Below are 22,087 nucleotides of genomic sequence, written 5' to 3'. Positions count from 1 at the left end.
GACAATGCTTTCTGATTGATGATTACAGGATACTATCAACAGCAGCAGAAAATGGTATGATTGGAGTAGGATTCATTATGAATGGGAAGGTAGGGCAACCAGTGACTTACTGTGAACAATTCAGTGATACTGTTATTCTAATCAGAGTTGATAGCAAAGCAACACTGACAACATTGCACACTGAAGATGAAGAGATAGAGAAGGTATATGAGGATACTGAATGGGTAATTCAGTAGTTAAAGGGAGATGGAAATCTAATTGTCACGGGAGATTGGAATACAGTTGTAGTGGAAGGAGTAGAAGAAAGTATTATGAGAGACTATGGGCTTGGTACTGAGAATGAGAGAGGAGAAAGACTAATTGAGTTTTGCAATAAATTTCAGCTAGTAGCGGTGAATACTCAGTTCAAGAATTACAAGAGGAGGAGTTATACTTGGAAAAGGCTGGGAGATAGGGATAGATTTCAGTTAGTTTAGATCATAGACAGGCAGAGATCCTGAAAACAGATACTGGATTGTAAGGCATACCCAGAAACAGATATAGACTCAGATCACCATTTAGTAGTAATGAAGAGCAGACTAAAGTTTAAGATACTATGCTGCACTAAGTAATAACTCACTAGGCAATTCATTTGAAGAGGAATGTATATAACAAAACTTCCTGGCAGAGAACTGTGTTTCAGACCGAGACTCAAACTCAGTATGTTTGCCTTCCGCAGACAAATGCTCTACCAAGTGAGTTAAGAAGGTAGGAGATGAGGTATTGGCAGAAGTAAAGCTGTTGGAACATGTTGTGAGTTGTGGTTGGGTAGCTCTGTTGGTAGAGCACTTGTCCATGAAAGGTAGAGGTCTCACTTTGAGTCTTGGTCTGGCACACAGTTTTGGTCTTCCAGAAAGTTTCATGAATGGACATAAAGAAAAAGGACAATCACAGAAGTTGGAAAAAAAAAAACATAGGTATGAAGAAGGTAACTGCAAAGAGACCATGGGTAACAGAAGATAGATATACTTCAGTTGATTGATGAAAGAAGGAAGTACAAAAATGCTCAGGGAAATTCAGGAATACAAGTTACTTAGGAATGAAATAAATTGGAAGTGCAGGGAAACTAAGGTGAAATGACTGCATAAAAAATATCGAAAAAGAAATTATTCTCGGAAGGACTGACTCAGCATATAGAAAAATCAAAACAACCTTCAGTGAAACTAAAAGGAAGATTAAGAGTGCAATGTGAATTCCACTGTTAAAGGCAGAGGAGACAGCAGATAGGCGGAAAGAGTACATTGAAGACCTCTATGAGGTTGAAGATGTGTGTTGACATGATAGAAGAAGAAACAGGAACTGATATAGAAGAGATATGGGATCCAGTATCAGAGTCAGAATTTAAAAGAGCTTTGGAAGACTTAAGATTGAATAAGGAAGAAGGGATAGATAAAATTCCGCCAGAATTCCTAAAATCATTGGGAGAAGTGGCAACAAAACAACTATCCAGGTCAGTTTGTAGAATGTGTGAGTCTGATGATACACCACCCGAATTTTGGAAAAACATCATCTACACAATTCTGAAGACTGCAAGAGCCGATAAAAAGCCGACAAGTGCAAGAATTATTGTACAGTCAGTTTAACAGCTCATTAAGCCTAGTTGCTGACAAGGATAATGTACAGAAGAATGGAAAAGAAAATTGAGGATCTATTATGTGATGACAAGTTTGATTTTAGTGAAGGTCAAGGACACCAGAGAGGTGGGTTGGGACCGTTGCTGTTCATGTTGTATATTAATGACAATATTAATAGTAACCCCAGACTTTTTTCAAATGATGCAGTTATCTACAATGAAGTAGTCTCTGAAAAAGCTGCATAATTATTCAGTCATGTCATGGGATCCAGTATCAGAGTCAGAATTTAAAAGAGCTTTGGAAGACTTTAAGATTGAATAAGGAAGAAGGGATAGATAAAATTCTGCCAGAATTCCTAAAATCATTGGGGGAAGTGGCAACAAAACAACTATCCAGGTCAGTTTGTAGAATGTGTGAGTCTGATGATATACCACCCGACTTTTGGAAAACATCATCTACACAATTCTGAAGACTGCAAGAGCCGATAAAAAGCCGACAAGTGCAAGAATTATTGTACAGTCAGTTTAACAGCTCATTAAGCCTAGTTGCTGACAAGGATAATGTACAGAAGAATGGAAAAGAAAATTGAGGATCTATTATGTGATGACAAGTTTGATTTTAGTGAAGGTCAAGGACACCAGAGAGGTGGGTTGGGACCGTTGCTGTTCATGTTGTATATTAATGACAATATTAGTAGTAACCCCAGACTTTTTTCAAATGATGCAGTTATCTACAATGAAGTAGTCTCTGAAAAAGCTGCATAATTATTCAGTCATGTCTTGATAAGATTTCCAAGTGGTGTAAAGATTGGTAACCTGCTTAAATGTTCAGAAATGTAAAGCTGTGCACTCAATAAAACATAGTAGCCTATGACTATACTATCAATGAGTCACTGCTGGAATCGGCCAACTCATACAAATACCTGAGTGTAAAACTTAGTAGGGATATGAAATTAATGATCACATAGGCTCAGTTGTGAGTAAAGCAGGTGGCAGACTTTGTTTTATTGGTAGAACACTGGGCAAGTGCAAACAGTCTACAAAGGACATTGCTTACAAATCACTCATGTGACTCATCCTAGAATACTGCTCAAGTATCTGGCATACACTCCAAATAGGACTAACAGGGGATATTGAACAAATACAGGGTATTTCAAAATGAACATACCGGTTTTAAGGCAATGCAAATAATACACCAAATGAAAGAGCAACTCAAACAGTTTTGTTTGCATACCTGTGTGCATTGGGAAGAGCATAGAATGAAAAAGTGACTGAAAAACGTGTTGAACGGGTGCGGGTCTTTCACGCATAGCCTCAAGAAATATCCCCACGGAAAGTTTATGGGCCTTTCTTTTTCAGTGAATCAACTGTAACTGTTGTTTCTTATCTTGATGTACTACAGCTACAACCCTTGCCTCAATGGGAAGAAGGTGAAAAACACATCTTTATTTGGGAGCAAGATGGAACTCAGTAGACGACCAGTTAAAGGACATTGTACCCGACCAGTTGATTGGGTGCAAGGGGCCGGATGACACAGCATTTTATGCACGACCTCCATTCTCACACACAATCTGACACAATCATGTGTATTTGCCTCTGATACCAGCTGATCTACCCGAACTTTAGGAACAGTGTTACTGCAACAGTTACTCCCGACACACTGATCACAGTTCCAGAACAACTCACCAATCAACTTGATGTGTGGTAGGTATTCACACCAAATAACTGTAAAAAAACTGTTTGTGTTTCTCTTTCATTTGGTGTACAGTAGAGTGTCATTAATCCAAACTAATGGGACTGGAGCTTGTTTGGATTACCGATTTGTTCAGATTAGCCGGAATTACGGTGACGAGTTTCTAGAATGAAGTATACCAAGCAAATAAGTAGGTACACCATGGTAACAAATGGAAACAAGTGTGGGAACAATGGCTCACCCTCACTACCTGTCCTTGATGATGTGCACTGTTGAGACCTTTGTAGTGTCTGTGGTCAGTGCACTGCCACTTGGCTAGCAAAGTGCTTGGTAGGTTAGTTACCAATCGCTGGCATGTGTAACAGTTATAACGTATTCATTCAGGTGTAATGGTGTACGTATTTTCATCATGAGTAAATGGAAACAAGCAACATTAACTCTCAAAGAAAAGCTGAATGCTTTTAAGCGGATAGACAATGGTGAGAATGTATCTAAATGGGCAACGGAACTGGGTGTTGGTAAAGCAACCATTTGTGATTGGAAGAAGAACTGAGTGAAGTTTGAACAGTCCTGTGCAATGCCTTCATGAAAAACACTTGAAAGTTAGCAGACTTTTAAACAGTCCCAGTACAATAAAGTGGATGAAGCTCTTTTCCTATGGTTTATGCAGGAGAGAGAAAGGGGTACACCTTTGAGTGGAGCACTGGTTCAGGAGAAGGCTATTTACCTGAAAAAGTTAATGAATGGTGATGAGTCTTTTAGTGCGAGTATGGGTTGGTCGGCCAGATTCAAAAAACGTCATGGAATCTGTCAACTAACAATTACTGGAGAGAAGCTTTCTTCTGACCGTGATGCAACGAAGGAATACTTGGATGAGTTTGAAAAAATGATAAGAGAGGGAAAGTATTCTCCCCAACAAATTTATAACGCTGACACAATTGGCCTTAATTTTAAGGCATTGCCAACAAAAAGCTGGGCATCAAAAGCAGAAGACCATTCTCCTGGTTTCAAAATGTGCAATTATCATGTGACTTTATTAGCTTGCAGCAACGCTGCTGGTAATCACAAGCTGCCTTTAATGCTGATCAGCAAATCTGCTAGGCCCAGGGCTTTTAAGAACTGCAATATGAATTCCTTGCCCATATATTTTTGCAACCAGAAAAAGCATGGACGGATGATAAGCTGTTCAAAGAATGGTTTCATGGCCAGTTTGTTCCCCCTGTTCAATGGTTTTCTATGGAAAATCATTTGTCTCCCTGTGGAATACTTTTGATTGATAATGCGCTGTCTCACCCCAGCATTGAGCAACTATGCGATGGAGAAATTGTGGCAAAAGTTACACCACTTCTACAGCCGATGGACCACGGCGTACTGCAAAATTAAAACTGATTTATAGAAAACAATTCTTAAGAATGCTGATCCAAGGTGATAGCATTCCTTTAGAGGGCAAAATAAAGAAGACCCATGTGAAGGATGTTGTTTATTGGGCTGTTGAGGCATGGCAGAATATTTCAGAAAAAACTTTGAGAAAATCATGGAGAAAACTGTGGACACCTCTTGAATTTCATGACAACCTAGGTGAAAATGAAGAGGAAAATCTACTACAAATGTACAGACAAACCCTGGATGTGAAGAAGCTAGTAAAAGAGACGTAGATGAGTGGATTGCAGTGGATGGGGCATGTGTGCAGAACCTTACTGACACTGATTTAGTTGCTGCTGTGACTCAAGACCAGGAAGAAGTGGACTGCTGTGACAGAAGTGACAATGAGCCAGAAAGTGACAAAGGAGAACTGGTGCCACACAGTGACGCAGCTGAAGCCCTTGACCCCACACTATGTTATTTGGAGCAACAGCCCACTGCTTCACCTGCTGATTTGATGTTTATGAGATAGTGGTGCAACTATGTGTCATATAATAGACTGTCTTTATTAATCCAAAAAACAATAAACGTTTTTGTCATCTAAAAAGTAGGGAGAAAATGTCCGCTGTATTTTAGTAAGTTTGACAGCCTTTCTTTCATTGTTATGCATTCTTTAAACCCAATGTTTTCTTGACAACTTTTGTAATACATGTTTACTGTACAGTGTAATTAAAATACTGTGTACGTACAGCAATTTACTGCACAGTTTTCAATACTTAGACTAACATTTTTCATGTTCAGATTTACTGAACGTTCGGATTACAGGGGTTCAGATTAGTGGGACTCTGCTGTATTATTTATAATTGTAAGGTGAATGTAATATGTGATAGAAAGCCATGTTGTTGTTGTTGTTGTTGTGGTCTTCAGTCCTGAGACTGGTTTGATGCAGCTCTCCATGCTACTCTATCCTGTGCAAGCTTCTTCATCTCCCAGTACCTACTGCAACCTACATCCTTCTGAATCTGCTTCGTGTATTCATCTCTTGGTCTCCCTGTACAATTTTTACCCTCCACGCTGCCCTCCAATACTAAATTGGTGATCCCTTGATGCCTCAGAACATGTCCTACCAACCAATCCCTTCTTCTGGTCAAGGTGTGCCACAAACTCCTCTTCTCCCCAATTCTATTCAATGCCTCCTCATTAGTTATGTGATCTACCCATCTAATCTTCAGCATTCTTCTGTAGCACCACATTTTGAAAGCTTCTATTCTCTTTTTGTGCAAACTATTTATCGTCCATGTTTCACTTCCATACATGGCTACACTCGATACAAATACTTTCAGAAAAGACTTCCTGACACTTAAATCTATACTCGATGTTAACAAATTTCTCTTCTTCAGAAACACTTTCCTTGCCATTGCCAGTCTACATTTTATATCCTCTCTACTTTGACCATCAAACCACAAAGCCATAAAACCCATATATTCATTTTGAAATACCCTGTACAGAGAAGGGCAGCACAATGATCACAGGTTCCTTTTTATGTGTGGGAGAGTCACAGAGATATTGAACGAACTGAACTGGAAGACTCTTGAAGATAGATGTAAACTATCTCGAGAATGTCTTTTAACAAAGTTTCAAGAACAAGCTTCACATGATGACTAGGAATATACTACAACCCCCTATATAATCCTAACACAGGAATCATGAGGATAAGGTTAGAATAATCACTGTATGCACAGAGGCATCATTCTTCCCATGCTCCGTATGTGAATGGAATGGGAAGAAACCCTAATAACTGATTCAATGGGACCTGGAAAAAGCTTTCACCAATGTTAAATGATGGCAGATTTTTGAACTTCTGAGAAAAATAAGGATAACCTACAATAAGAAATGGGCAATACACAATACCTACAAGAGCCAAGAAGGATAATAAGAGTAGAAGAACAAGAATGAAATGCTCAGATTAAAAGGCTGTAAGACAGGGAAGTAGTAAACCGATAAATCAAAGAAGAAATAATGAAGATAAAAGAAAGGTTCGAGAGTGGAATTGAAATTGATGGTGACAGGATATCAATGACAAGACTTTCTGATGATATTACTATCCTCAGTGAAAGTGAAGAAGAATTACATGATTTGCTGAATGGAATGAACTGTCTAATGAGTACAACGTGGCACCATTGATTCAGATTCCAATCCAGATATTCCCTTTCCCACAATCTACACATGTAATTATGCTGCCGAATTGTTCTGTTGTTCATAATGTGTGCCTGGAGAACAAATTGATAGTGGATGTGGCTGTCTACTGGTTGGGTCAACAAAGCCTTTCCAGTTAACTCCAAAAAGGCAACGTGAAGTTCTGCTGCATTCTCTCTCTTCTGACTGGTTTAATACGATCCTCCACAAATTCCTTTCTTATGCCAACATATTCATCTCTAGAGTAGCACTTGCAACCTACATCTTCAATTATTTGCTGGATGTATTCCAATCTCTGTCTTCCTACACAGCTTTTACCCGGTACAGCTGCCTCTAGCACCATAAAAGTTATTTCGTGATGTCATTAACAGGTGTCCTATCATTCTGCCCCTTCTTCCCTTGGAAGGGTTTTCCACATATTTCTTTTTGTGTCAATTCTTCAGAGAACCTCCACATTCTGTACTTTTTCAATCCACTTAATTTTCAATATTCTTCTGTTTCACTACCAGACAATGCTGTGCTCCAGTCTCAGAATTTTTTTCATAAAATTAAGGCCTATTTTTTATACTAGGAGGATTTCTTTGGCCAGGTATGCATTTATGGCCATTACTAGTCTGCTATTTATGATATCCTTGTGCCACCTGTTGTGGGTTATTTTTTCCCTTGGTAGCAGAGTTCCTTAACTTCCCTTAAGGTTCTTATTGTTCTCACTCATGCTACTTCACATTGTTGTTGTTGTGGTCTTCAGTCCTGAGACTGGTTTGATGCAGCTCTCCATGCAACCCTATCCTGTGCCAGCTTCTTCATCTCCCAGTACTTACTGCAACTCACATCCTTCTGAATCTGCTTAGTGTATTCATCTCTTGGTCTCCCTCTATGATTTTTATCCTCCACGCTGCCCTCCAATGCTAAATTTGTGATCCCTTGATGCCTCAGAACATGTCCTACTAACCGGTCCCTTCTTTTTGTCAAGTTGTGCCGCATACTCCTCTTCTCCCCAATTCTATTCAATACTTCATCATTAGTTACGTGATCTACCCATCAAATCTTCGGCATTCTTCTGTAGCACCACATTTCGAAAGCTTCTATTCTCTTCTTGTCCAAACTATTTATCGTCCATTATCCTCGTTTTGCTTTTGTTGATGTTCATCCTATATCCTCCTTTCAAGACACTGTCCAGTCCATTCCATTCAACTGCTCTTCCAAGTCCTTTGCTGTTTCTGATAGAATTACAATGTCGTTGGTGAACCTCAAAGTTTTTATTTCTTCTCCATGGATTTTAATACCTACTCCGAATTTTTCTTTTGTTTCCTTTACTGCTTGCTCAATATAGATTGAATAACATCAGGGAGAGGCTACAACCCTGTCTTACTCCCTTCCCAACCACTGCTTTTCTTTCATGTCCCTCGACTCTTAGAACTGCCATCTGGTTTCTGTACAAATTGTAAATAGCCTTTCGCTCCCTGTATTTTACCCCTGCCACCTTTAGAATTTGAAAGAGAGTATTCCAGTCAACATTGTCAAAAGCTCTAAGTCTACAAATGCTAGAAATGTAGGTTTGCATTTCCTTCATCTTTCTTCTAAGATAAGTCGTAAGGTCCGTATTGCCTCCCATTACTTTTGTCTTTCTGGAATGGCTTGTGGTATTTGCAGACACGATGATGATTGAGCACAACTGAGATCAGTTGATGCTTGGAAGCAATGTCACAGGTACCCTCTTCACACATTGGATGAACTCAGGAGGGCCATCATCAGAGAATGAGACAGGCTCGAGTGCCTCGTCCCAACTACTTTGTGGGCAGCAGGTCGAGGAGGATCCATAAATGTTACAAGTGGAGCAACTTGGGACTGAATGTTACACAGCAGCAAACTTTGATTTCACAGATGACACATTCAAACAAACTGGTTTGTCTTAACAGTAAATTTAATCCCACACGTTTGAAGATATGCATGTGGTGCATTTTTTTTTATGCAATTCATACAATTTAAGAGTTCTCAATATGCTTCTTAAATATACAAGCTTAGTTTTTCTTCCAAACTACACGAGCCAATCATTACAGAAGTAATTAGCCCATTGTCCTATATATGAGCTTGATGAATGACACTAATTACTTGTTTTTTGTTTCAGGCTTCAAATGTTTAAATGTGTACCAGCTGAGGCTCACACAACTGCACTGACACACATTTCTACATTTGTACCTACACGCTGTAAACCACTGTAATTGCACAACAAAGTGTACTTTACACTAGACCACTTATTAGGGCTTCTTGCTGTTCCATTCATATACTGGACGTAGGATAGATGATTGCTGAAATACCTTGATGTGGTCTTCACCTGTATACAGGAGTGATATATGTATAGAGTCATAGCGTATTCCTAGATTCTTCACTTAAAGCTGGTTCATCAGCTTTGTACACAAGATTTTGCAGTGTAGTTTGCATCTCTCCTCAAGTGTCTGTCATTTCAGGTTTTTTTGCATCTCTGTGACATCCTCCCATGCGTCAAACAAACCTTTTGTGTAGCCCTTCTTTGTGTACATTCAATGTCCTGTTAGTATTGTCTGATGTGGGTCCCACAGATTTGAGAATTAGTCAAGGCTGAATCACATGAGATTTTGTAAGTGACCTCCTTTCCAAACTGATCTCATTCTCCCACTATCCTACTAATGAACTGAAGTCTGACAACTGGTTCGTCTAGAACTGAGCCTATCTTATCATTTATTCGTGCAAGTTGTTTCATATACGCAGGTATTTGAATAATAATACTGATTCTAAATGTGACTTACTGATATTATTATCATATATACTATGTATTTTCATTTTATTACAGGCAGAACTTCGCTATAGATAACTTCATCATCTGCAAAACGTTCGAGGTTACTATTAATATTGTCTGTGATGTCATTAATATACAATATGAACGGTGCAATCAATTCTACACCTGTTAGTGATTATTCGTCCAAGATAACATGCTGTGTCCTCCTTACCACAAAATTCTCAATCTAGTCACAAATTCCATTTGGTAGCCCTTTTGACTGTAATTGTTCAGGCTTTTGCGGTGATCTCAACAGATGGTTGTTTGATAGTACTTTCGTTATTAATTGTTGTGAAACTGAATCAAATGCTTTTCACTTTATCCAAAAAATATTGAATCTACCTAACTGCCTTGATCTTTGGCTTTCCATATGTCATGTGAGAAGATGCGATCTGGGTTTTGCATGACCAATGTTTTTGGAGCCAAGCTGGTTGGCATGGAGGTCATTCTGTTCGAGATACCTTCTTTGGAGCATCAAGCAAAAATACATGTAATGTAGTTTTGCAAAGCTGGAATATCACAAAAATATAGGTGAAATAAGTTTCTTATACATCCACCTAGCTTCCAGAACTAATAGTCATTTTTCAGAGAGGAGAGGATGGGACATTTTCGGAAAAGTTAAAAAAGATCAGGTCATCCAAGCCTCAGGGTGTGAGGGATCCACATTTAGTGAGAACAAGGGTAGAGCTTCCTGACGTAAGAACTATTAGTTCCAAAAAATTTGCAGTGTGTCTCTTTTACTCTTTGTGTGTCTATCTGCAACACATTTCTCATCCTGAGAGTAAGTACTTTCTCTTTAGATTATTTCTGTTTCAGGGGCAATTTGAATTGCAAACAATCTCCATAGCGAATGGTGTCTTCAAACTTAAATAATGCAATGGCAGTGGGCACATGACACTGTAAAACAAAAACTGGAACATGCTGTAATAAAAATACCAAAGTTTTTGCTCTCCACCAACTTAAACAATCAGTAGTCAGCTCGTCACATACTGCAGGGGATAAATTTCGTAAACATCTAACTTCTTTCCTAAACTGAATGTGAAGCTCTACATTTAAGGGTGGAAACATATCGTCAATGGAGCAGTACCTTAAATATCTATTACATAAATCTGCGTGTAAATGCTTTGAGACAACGAAGACAATGTACAATGGGAAAACATATTTAAGTTACTCGGAAAAAAGAGTTTTTTTTATGGAGAATGCTACAACGAACAGGTGGCGCATTTTAGCTTTTTCAAGACATTTTAACTTGGCCGGAATTTGGACCTAGGTACCATACAGTGGACTTTAGATACGAATACCACTACAGTGGCAGAGTAAACAAAACACTTATTTGTTTACCATTTTTGTCATTTATTTTAAAATTCTTATGTGATTCACTTATTGTTTTTCCAATTCTATATGCTTATCAAGGCCTTTAGTCAAGCACAACATAGTAGAAACACCGGAGTACTTCCACATCATATTCACGCGCCGCCTACACAGGCTACAAAGTGATAAGCTCTTTGGTAGCTTGTCTTTGTAGGTTATGTATTCCGGTCCGTGTAACTAAGAAACTGTAACAATATAAAGTGCTTGTCTCAAAGAAAAGCGCCTATTTTACCTTCAACTACCGCGCTACCCACAGTCACTGCAAACATATCTATATTTTACCTGGAATTCTAGAAAATCGCCACATTCTACGGTAGAGGAGGCTGCCATTTTTACTTAAATCTCGTACACCGAAAGAGAATACCCATGAGCCCCTGGAAGCGAAGGGCCTTGAAGTTGAAAGCTGCGGAAGAAATTTTCTATGATATATTCTTCTTATAAATCTCGCTTAGTAACACGATAAAAGGTAAATATTGGAGTCTAACAAGATTCTCTTAACGTTGTGCAAGTATTAAGGAGACTGCTGAACTTAGGGAAAAAATAGGAAATTGTTGAAATTGCGTGTAATTTTAAGCCTGTGGACAGTGTGAATGTCAGCTGTACGCGAGTGACAAAACCATTTTGCAGAAACTGCTGCAGCACGTTAATCAGTGTCGTAGTAGCAATAGTACTGTTTACCTGATGAATATTGAATTATCGTGGTTCAGGCAACTGTGAATATTTCTCTCGATAAAAATCAATAAGTGACTGTTGACCTCGTGAGTCATCAAGCCTTTAACAACTTGACAGTCACATTTTGTTGAGAGGTTAAAGTATTAATAGATGAGTCGGATGCTATGGGATAAAAAGCTTTCTCATTGAAACTTTTTCCGAAGTTGGTTCTAACCATAACATCGGTCTTTTTATAGATGTCGGGGCCTACTCACAAATATCGCTACAAAAATGTGGGATTGGATTCCCAAGAATTACGGCGTCGAAGAGAAGAGGAAGGTGTTCAGTTGCGGAAACAAAAACGTGAACAACAATTATTCAAAAGGCGCAATGTGCTTATGCCAGCACTTGCTGATGAAGAAGGCGGTATGCAGGTAATTTCTTGCTTTGATGGCATTTATAATCTGTACATGGTTTGTTATAGTTTATTTAAGGCTATATTTTCTGACGTCGTTGTTAAATATTTTTGAGACGATATTTTCCCTTTAAGAAACTTCCCAGAACCTCTGGTTGCAAGAAGACTAGCATTTACAAAACAACATAAGACTTAAAATCTCAGTCATCATCCACATATATTTTCTGGGTGGTGAACCACAAGCCTCGTTTCAATTTCAATAACTTGGTTAAATTCAATTAAACAAGAGTAATTTATGTTGACATACAAATTTACAAACACAGGGCTTGGCTGTAGTGAAAACCTAAACCAGGCTTGCCAGACAGAGCATGAACCTCCATCCTCCCAAATCCAACCCCTGTATCTTAATAAGTGCACTGTAGTCAAAATGGCGTAAGAACAGCAGGATGGCTTACAGTGCTGTTGACAACTTTTAACTGCAAAGTGCAAGCTGCTACAGGTGAAAATGGCAGCCATTTGTGGAGCTGTGACAACACAGAGACATCACCACAGAGTTGTTTACAGAATCACAATACACTGTTGGATGAGGTAGATGCCTGAAGCTGCTGCGTTCAGCCCACTGTGACTGCCAGTGATCAATATATGCAGACTCATCTATAGGGGCCTGCTTCAGCCAGTTATATCTATTGTACAGTTCTTAATTTTTTATATATTTGGAATAAGTTTGCTTGGTTAGATTGGAATAAGTTTGCTTAGTACAAGATGTAATACTTTGCTTCCGCTGCTTTTTTTTCTCCAACATTTGAGGCTTTAATGAAACAAATTGGTTACACATGTATCATTCAAAGTATTTTCCATTGCTAGCCACTACTTTCTTCCCTCTTTCAGGCAGTGTATGAATCCTGCATCAAAAAAATTGGTCTTTTGAAACAATCCACAAATATATCCAGTTTGTGACTTCTTCGTGAGATCAGAAGTGTTGGTCAGCCAGGCCATGTGTCATTGATCTAAACATGTGATAGTCAGAGGGAGCAATGTCTGGAGAATAAGGCAGTTGGGCTGGGACTTCCCATTTCAACATTTCCAAGTATGTTTTGACCCCTTTTGCAACATAGGGTCGAGCATTGTCATGCTACAAAATCACTTTATCGTGCGTCCCGCTGTATTGCGGCCATTTATCTTTTGATTCTCTCCTCTAAGGCATTAATTGTGTTCGATAACGAGCACCTGTGATTGTTTCGCTTGATTTTAACAGCTCATTCACTTAATTTTAACAGCTCATGGTACATGACGCCGAGCTGGTCCCACCAAATGCAGAGCATGATCTTGGAGCTGTGAATATTTGGTTTGGCCGTCAACATGGAAGCATGGCCGTGATATCCCCATGAAGTTTTGCATTTAGGGCTATTGTAATGAACCCATTTTTTGTCCACAGTCTCAATGCGATGCAGAAATCTCTTCCGTTTTTGCCTCTGAAGCAACTGTTCACAAACGCTGTTCAACGTCTCTTGGTTTCAGCTCAAACAGGACCCAAGTTCCTTCTTTCTGAATCATGCCCATAGCCTTGAGATGTTTTGAAATGGCTTGCTGTGTCACTCCCACTAATTGTGCCATTTCTTTTTGAATTTGACGTGAGTCTTCACTCAGCAATGTCTCCAATTCTGCATCTTCGAAAACATTCTTTCTTCCACCGCTGTGCTGGTCTACAGTGGTAAAATCACTATTCTTGAAGCATTGAAACCACTCGTGACACGTTCTTTCAGTAATAGCTTCCTTACCATACATACTTGAGAGCATACGATGGGACTCAGCCGCTGTTTTCTTTATATTGAAACGAAATAGTAACACCTCCCTTAAATGATGAGAATTAGGCTCGTAAACTTACATTTTCAATCAAGTAGAACTTTATGATGCAGACACAAATCAACTAATGTTTGAATGGGGTTATGTTGACCGAGTCCAAGCTAACTGCCTGACGTCTGCGATCTGTTTCTTACGTTGGCAACTTAGCGTTGTCGCCACCTATCGGCAAACGGCGGAAGCAAAGTTGTACACCTTTTAACATGGGAAAATAACACACTATTCATTGAATCTCTTCACACTTTTCACTGCACACAACCCCTCAGAGTTGCAGGTGCCTTTAAGATGATGGGGTAACTGCTACACCTCTATTAGAAACAGTGGAAAATCCGGGATGGAATAATGATGGTATTATGAAAAGGATAGATTGCTGCTCACCATATAGAGGAGAGACAGACAGGCAGAACAAGAAGACTGCTAGACATCTAAGTATGCAGCCAAAAGACCTTCTTTTAACACACACACACACACACACACACACACACACACACACATACATACATTTGTGTGAGAGTTTTGCGTGTCAAACATTAGAAACTTCAGGTAGGAATTGCACACACATTCCGAATCTTAGCAGTGGAGATTTGTGTGGTTATGCAAAGCGGGAAATGCTCTGAACAAGCTGTTGTCAGCAACAAAATTCAGATCACTGTTGTTTTGATGTAGATCATGGATGCTCAACTCATCAATTGCAATCAACCGGTCAATTACCATGGTTTTATAAGTCAATCTTTCAAATCCTTTGTCAGAAATCTGTTTAAATAAGCTGTTGTTGTAAAATACCAGTTTGTTGACAATTAGCGTTTTGCACGGATTTGCAGGGAGGAACTCTGACAACACTTGTCTCACCTCTTTCATTTTCATGTGCTTTTCACCACCCTTAATACTGATGCCAAGCAACCGTCTTCCCTCCTTGCCTGGTGAAGTTACTACTTGCGAACTGGAACTGTGAGTGGAGGTTGCAGTGAGCAGGGAGAGTGCTCAGGGTTTGCTGCAAGACTTGACCTTTGGATAGCACAGTTACCGATATTAAATGTGAAACACTGTCCTCAAATACAGTCGGAAGTGTCAACAAACATCACTGGATCAAGAAGCTGCAAAGAAGACAAAGTTTGAAAACTGATTTTCAGTTTTGAAGGCAGTTCTGTTCTAGCATTCATAGCTAAACTTTTCCAAAAGCTGGATGTTGAATATATATAAAGTAAAATGAGTGCTCTTTTCTCTTGTGCTAGGACTGAACTTGAACAGAAAATAATTGGATTTCAAAATGACATTTCCACAAAGTGAAATACAATGAAGATAACTTTTGGAAATTAGTGAGTGTGAAAACCTACCTAATATTGTAAAATTGTTATCATATGTTTAATCATTTTTGGTTCAATAATGAACATAGTGAAATCTAAGTGTAGAAATAAACTAACTGATCCTCATCTCTCAGACTACGTAAGGTTGGTTCTGACAAATTATCTACCAGATTATAATAAACTTGGCAATGATATGCAAAGCCTAGAGTCTCATGAAACTTTAACCATTTATGATGCTGTATATTGTAATTTATTCACATGGGTAATGTCTTGAAAATTTAGTAGGTTTACAACTGTTGATGGAGAGGGAATTGCCTTAATGTTTTTATATAGGCCTAATTAAAATGATTAATTTTGGCTACAGTGTTGTTTTATGCTTAAACAAATACAAATTTTTAAATCAGTAGGCCTCCAAATGGACTAAACTGCATGTAGTAGATCATAAGCCTAAGAAGGTTGAGCACCCCTGATCTGGATGAAGTGATGCAATCAAGTACAAGCCATGTATGCTAAAGCTGCCTTGATTTTGACTATATGTTGGAACAACTAGATGTTGCGTGTATCAAATTTAAATGAACAGCTATGGATTGTGACGCTAAAACCAAGAAGCTGTATAGTGTGAAAAACAGCATCTACATTTAATGTCCCAGTAAATATGGTGAATATTGACAAAGTTAGGAGAAAGAAAGAGAATTTTTTACACTGTCCAGAAGAAAATAAGGAAAAAAGATTTCAGACCAAATAAAATGATGAATATAGCAGGACGTGTCTCGGGATCAAAGTTCGTGTTTGTGTTTGTGTTAGAATTGAAGCACAGAAGATGAAGAAGCAGGAACAACTCTTACTTAGCAGCCTTAAGAATCATTTATCACGTACTGGGACCACAATGAATCAGAACTTAGATTCTGTAAATTATATCCAAAGTGCTGTGTGCCTGTCAGTTCTTCTGGAACAATCAGTTCGTGTCTGTGCAGTACATTGGAATGTTGAGCAATGATAAGACAGAAGTCCAGCTCAAGAAGATTACTACAGTATGTTACTGTAGGTTGAGGGCAGGGTAATTACATGCATGGAGAATGTGTGTTAAGGGTAACTCCCATCTGTGCATTCAGAAAAGCTGGTGGTGGAGGTGAAGACCCAAATGGCTTGGAGTAAAGCAGCCATTCAAATAAAACATTTTATTTTCAGCTCATGTCGTGCCATAGGGTGGCCTATTTTGCTAGTGGCCACAGTTTGGCAGTGGCTGTTCATCCAGGTGGACAGCTGGTTTGTGGTCGTACCAGTAAAAAAGCTGTGCAGTGATTGCAGCAGAGTTGATATATGACATGGCTTCTTTCATATGTCGCCTAGCTTCTGATGGGGTATGGTAGTCCTGTTACAGAACTGGAATAGGAAGAACTGAGTGGGATGGACAGGTAGGTCTTGTACTTGATTCTTCCACAGGGATATGACCCTTGTGGCAAGTGGTTTGGATTGGGAGTGGCATAGGAATGGACTAGGATATTGTAGGCGATGGAACACCACGTTAGGAGGGGTGGGAAAGATCTTCTGTAGGATTTCAGGGCATGATGATAGGTGCTCAAAGCCTGAGCCATACTCCATCAACAATAGTTCGCGCACAATACGTGACTTCATGGGCGTACGGATTGTTGATGCTGCATCTGATGTCCCAGTTTCTTCCCCCCGATAATTACATTTATTCCTATTGATCCCACTTCATCCCTCATTCTCAAGTAGTTCAGCGTTTTATACTTCACAGCTGCCCATACCATACGAACTTGCGATCCTCAATCAAACCCACTCCCTTCCCCCTCTTTTCTCCTATTGCAACATACACAGTCCCATACCTCATCTGTTCCTTTGCTCCCAAATTTCTGTACATTTTAAAGGTATTTTATGTGGTTTCACATGGTTTCATACATTTTACGTGTTTTTACATATTTGTATGCATTTTTACGTATCTGGGTGTGTTTTGGTGTATCTGTGCATGTTTTTGTGTGTCTTTAGGTATTTTTAAGCATCTTTTCTCTTATCCAGCTCCTCTCACAGCTATCAACGTCTTATTTTGCCCATTTATCATTCCCATTTCCTTTATGCCATCCTTGCTGCAGTGGACCCCTGTTCCTTCTTTCTACACCAGTTCAGAAAGTATCCCTTTCCCTGGTTAAAACCCAATCCCACATCCTATTTTTTTTAAATTCTGCCTAAAGCTTGGAATTCCCACCCCCATCCCCAATGCCTTAACCATAAAAATTCCTTTCACTGGATCCCACCCCTCGTTTCATAGTGACCTTAACCTTTTCAGATTCTGCCAGTCACTGGCCCTCACGAACTTTGTACTGCAAAAACACATCTCCATGGCATAGGTATCCAATAAACACCTCTCCTCCATCTGCAAGATACTGCTACTGTGCAATCTCTGCTACACACATTACATCCCTGAAATTTAATCCCTTGCTTTCCAGCACATGGAGGAGCATTCCAGGCACCACCTCCATAAGTTATCCAACCTGCTGGCATCTTGCTGCCGCCTCAGGGCACCACTATCCAACCCCTATTTTACCTACAATTTTCCTCCTTGTGCACCCCATGTAGCACCTAAATCCTGCCTAGCTGACTTTTTAAACTTGCCACATCCCCAAAACTTTCTACCAACACTCTATCAAATCCAAAGCCGAAACAGTCCTTTCCACCAAAACCCAGCTTCCACAGAAGTTTGTCCAATGCAAAGGCATCACCTTTAGGCCTACATCCAAATTTAACCAAGCTGGACTTGTCAGAGACCTACCCTCCTTCTTCTGATGCCTGCAAAATAAACACTTCTTTGCTGCAAATCCCTCCAACCAGAGCCACCCTAAATCAAACACCGGCACCTGCCTCTCCCAGTTTATACCACCATCCAATCATGATCCTCTCTCTGTCCCTCCCTCCTAACCACCTGCTGTTCACATTCCAGGAATTCCTCGCCTCCAATTTGCCCTCACTAGTCTTTCCACAGAAGAAAGAAGAACTATACACAAACTGAAAACAAATTCTGACACCGAGAGATTTTTATTCAAAATTCTGAGGTAGTCATCCTGCCATGCTGACAACGGTGTCACCACTATTGTTATGAATCACAGTGACTACCTGGCAGAAGGCCTATGCCAGTTATCTGATTCCTCCTGCTATGAGCTCTGCCAGAATGGTCCCACCGCAGAAGTCCAACACAACCTCCAGTCCCTCCAGAACCTCTCCACTGAATCCATTTCCCTCCTCACCTGTATTATACCCGGCAGACCCACCTTCTACAGGCTCTCCAAAATCCACAAACCCCAACAATCCTGGCCCCCATTGTGGCTGGTTATTGTGCCCCCACTGAAAGAATTTTGGTCCCTATTGACTAATAAATCTAACCTATTGCCTGTAATCTAGCCTCCCACATCAAAGATACCAAGCACTTCCTTCACAGACTCTCCACCATCCCCACCCCTTTATCTCCTGGATTCCTACCTACTACTGTTGACACCACCTCCCCATACTCCGTCCCTTATGCCCATATTCTTACTACAATTGAACACTACCTTTACCAACATTCTTCAGAATCCAAACTCACTATCTCATTCCTCATACACCTTACTAACTTTATCCTAACCCACAGCTACTTTTCCTTTGATGGAAAATATACAAACAAATATTCGGCACAGCCATGGGCATCCACATGGCACCCTCCAATGCCAAACTGTTTATGGGCCATCTACAGGAGACATCCCTAGACTCCCAAAATGCCATACACCCAGTCTCGTCCATGTTCATTGTGATGTCTTCATGATTTGAACTCATGGCCAAGACACCCATCTTCATTCCTTCACAACCATAACAGTATTTCTCCCATCTGCTTCACATGGTCCTTGTCAACCTAGCATGCCACCTTCCCAGATGTTGACCTCTTCCTCTCTGATGGTTCCATCCACACCTCTGTCCACATTAAAACCATCAGTAGCATCGGTATTTTGACAGCTGCCATCTCTTTCACACCAAAAAAATCACTCCCATACAACCTGCCCACATGGGGATGGAGTACCTGCAGTGACAAGAACTCCCTTGCCCTGTCATGGTGAGGGTCTCACCAAGGCATACACAGGACACAGGCAGGCACTATTCTCCAGACCTAGTCCACAGACAAACAGCAAGCAAGGTGGCACAGTTGTTAGCACACTGGGCTTGTATTTGGGATGGCAACGGTTCAAACCTGCATCAGCCATCCTGGTTTAGGTTTCCCGTGATTTCCCTAAATTGCTTCAGGCATATGTCGGACTGGTTCCTTTGAAAAGGCAGGGCTGATTTTCCTCCCAATCCTTCCCTAATCTGAGCTTGTGCTTTGCCTCTAATGACCTAATTGTTAACAGAACATTAAACACTAATCTCCTCCTCCTCCTCCAGTCCATAAACAGATCTCCTGTGCCATTTCCCACACCTCCAATCCTCCCACCATCACCAAGAACCAGTCACAAAGGAGCACCCCCTATTTCATCCAATACTCCCCTGGACTGAAACAACTGAATCACATCCTTCTCCATGGCTTTGATTATCTATCATCATGCCCTGAAATGAAGGACATCCTTCCAGAAATCATTCCCAACTGTTCTAAGGTGGTGGTCCATTGCCCACCCAACCTCCACAACATCCTAGTCCATCACTATGCCACTCCCAGTCCCAACCGCGTGCCACAAGGATCAGATGCCTGTGGAAAACCCAGGTAAAAGACCTACCCAATCCGTCCACCCAGCACTTCCTATTCCAGTCTTGTCTCGGATTGGGCTACCTGTGAAAGCTGCTTTTTCTGACAAAGGCTGTAGTCAAAAGCTTACGTGAAAGAGTCTTCTAAATGTACCTGTCAGCAACTTAACATGCCATCTTTATGGTAAGTAGCAATCTGTCTTGTCCTACATTGGAGTTTCCATTGTTTGATATGAAAACATGAAACATTCACATACCGTAATTCAAGGTAATAGTGAAATAAACTCACAAAGAATGCCTTCAATTCAAGCAAACCTATTTTTCCAGTTCACAAACATTTCTTAGTACTGCTAAAGTACTTCGAACATAGTTTTGAAGATATGCTTATTAGTTTCAATTTAAATATGATATTTCTGCCATAGCAGATGTAAGTGGTGCAATCAAATACAGCTGAAGAGCTTTGCATACGTAAGAGAGACTATTTTCTTAACAATCCCGAACAATCCTCGGCATTGTTTAAGATGAACATTTGATTAATTAACAATTAAAATTCATACAAAAAATGAAAATACATATATATGAATATAATAGAGGGAAACATTCCACGTGGGAAAAATGTATATAAAAAAACCAAAGATGGTTTTGAAACTTCCGGGCAGATTAAAACTGTGTGCCCGACCGAGACTCGAACTCCGGACCTTTGCCTTTTGCGGGCAAGTGCTCTACCAACTGAGCTACCGAAGCGCGACTCACGCCTGGTACTCACAGCTTTACTTCTGCCAGCATCTCATCTCCTGCCTTCCAAACTTTACAGAAGCTCTCCTGCGAACCTTGCAGAACTAGCACTCGTGAAAGAAAGGATACTGTGGAGACAGTTTTAATCTGCCAGGAAGTTTCATATCAGCACAGACTCTGCTGCAGAGTGAAAATCTCATTCTGGAAACATCCCCCAGGTTGTGGCTAAGCCATGTCTCCACATTATACTTTCTTTCAGGTGTGCTAGTTCTGCAAGGTTGGCAGGAGAGCTTCTGTAAACTTTGGAAGGTAGGAGACGAGATACTGGCAGAAGTAAAGCTGTGAGTACCAGGCATGAGTCGTGCTTTGGTAGCTCAGTTGGTAGAGCACTTGCCCACGAAAGGCAAAGGTCCCGAGTTCGAGTCTCGGTCGGGCACACAGTTTTAATCTGCTAGGAAGTTTCATATTGGCGCACACTCCGCTGCAGAGTGAAAATATCATTCTGGAAAGATGCTTTTACTTACCAAACGAGAAAGTGCTGGTATGTTGATAGACACACACACACACACACACACACACACACACACACACACACACACACACACATTCAAGGTTTTGCAACCTCTGGTTGCTTCATCAGGAAAGATAGAATGACTCCTTACCCTCTTCCTTAAAGCCCACATCCTTTCGTCTTTCCCTCTTTCCTGATGAAGCAACCAGGGGTTGCGAAAGCTTGAATATTTGTGTGTGTGTGTGTGTGTGTGTGTGTGTGTGTGTGTGTGTGTGTGTGTGTGTGGTTTTTTTTATTGTGTCTATCAACATACCAGCACTTTCTCGTTTGGTAAAACAAAATACATATATATATCTAAAAACAAAGATTATTGTGTGTCTATCGACATACCAACGCTTTCGTTTGGTAAGTTACATCATCTTTGTTTTTAGATATATTTTTCCCGCATGGAATGTGTCCCTCTATTATATTCATATCAAAATACATATATAAATGTATGTCTGCTCAGAACAGTAAGAACAGTACGGTATTATTGAATGTCTGTTATTTCTTTCGAGAATAATCTCTCAAATGAGAAATTACAATAATACATGTATATTTTCTATTAATTACTGGAGACTCTTGTCATGGGAATTATTCCCTTCATTTACAGAGCTTCTACACTTTGAACTGAAATAGATTAAACAGTTATTTTCTCAGTTATAAGTTTTTCTAGATGAGTTACATATTTTGTTTTCATTTGCGATCCTGAATTAGACTGGGAAATCTTCATTTTAAATAGTCCTCAATGGGCTGTTAATTTTCAACACCCCCAAAAGGATTTGTGAAACTGAAAGTTGAACA

The 22,087-nt window shown here is 40.0% G+C and overlaps 2 protein-coding genes across 8 annotated transcripts in view; one reads left to right on the top strand and one right to left on the bottom strand.

Annotated features, from left to right (window-relative positions):
• The window catches only part of LOC126281173 (protein MIX23), a 37,106-nt gene extending 25,686 nt beyond the window's left edge, over nucleotides 1-11,420 (bottom strand). Inside the window, exon 1 of one of the 3 annotated variants that reach the window (XM_049979859.1) lies at nucleotides 11,332-11,420. In XM_049979859.1, coding sequence (XP_049835816.1) covers nucleotides 11,332-11,379 — 48 coding nt within the window. In that variant the 5' untranslated portion in view covers nucleotides 11,380-11,420. The remainder of the gene's footprint in view (nucleotides 1-11,331) is intronic. The other 2 variants (XM_049979868.1, XM_049979877.1) reach the window with 2 other exon arrangements.
• Nucleotides 11,421-11,424: 4 nt separating this feature from the next.
• The window catches only part of LOC126281139 (importin subunit alpha-7), a 52,857-nt gene continuing 42,194 nt past the window's right edge, over nucleotides 11,425-22,087 (top strand). For 3 of the 5 annotated variants that reach the window (XM_049979828.1, XM_049979821.1, XM_049979819.1), the window contains exons 1-2: nucleotides 11,425-11,515; nucleotides 11,958-12,134. In XM_049979828.1, coding sequence (XP_049835785.1) covers nucleotides 11,958-12,134 — 177 coding nt within the window. In that variant the 5' untranslated portion in view covers nucleotides 11,425-11,515. Of the gene's footprint in view, nucleotides 11,856-11,957; nucleotides 12,135-22,087 lie in introns of all 5 variants that reach the window. The other 2 variants (XM_049979837.1, XM_049979846.1) reach the window with 2 other exon arrangements.

Source organism: Schistocerca gregaria, chromosome 1 (genome assembly GCF_023897955.1).
Source record: "Schistocerca gregaria isolate iqSchGreg1 chromosome 1, iqSchGreg1.2, whole genome shotgun sequence".
NCBI classification, from domain to species: Eukaryota; Metazoa; Arthropoda; class Insecta; order Orthoptera; family Acrididae; genus Schistocerca; species Schistocerca gregaria.
Note: the sequence above shows the minus strand (reverse complement) of the source record. Positions and strands in the feature narration are given on the sequence as shown.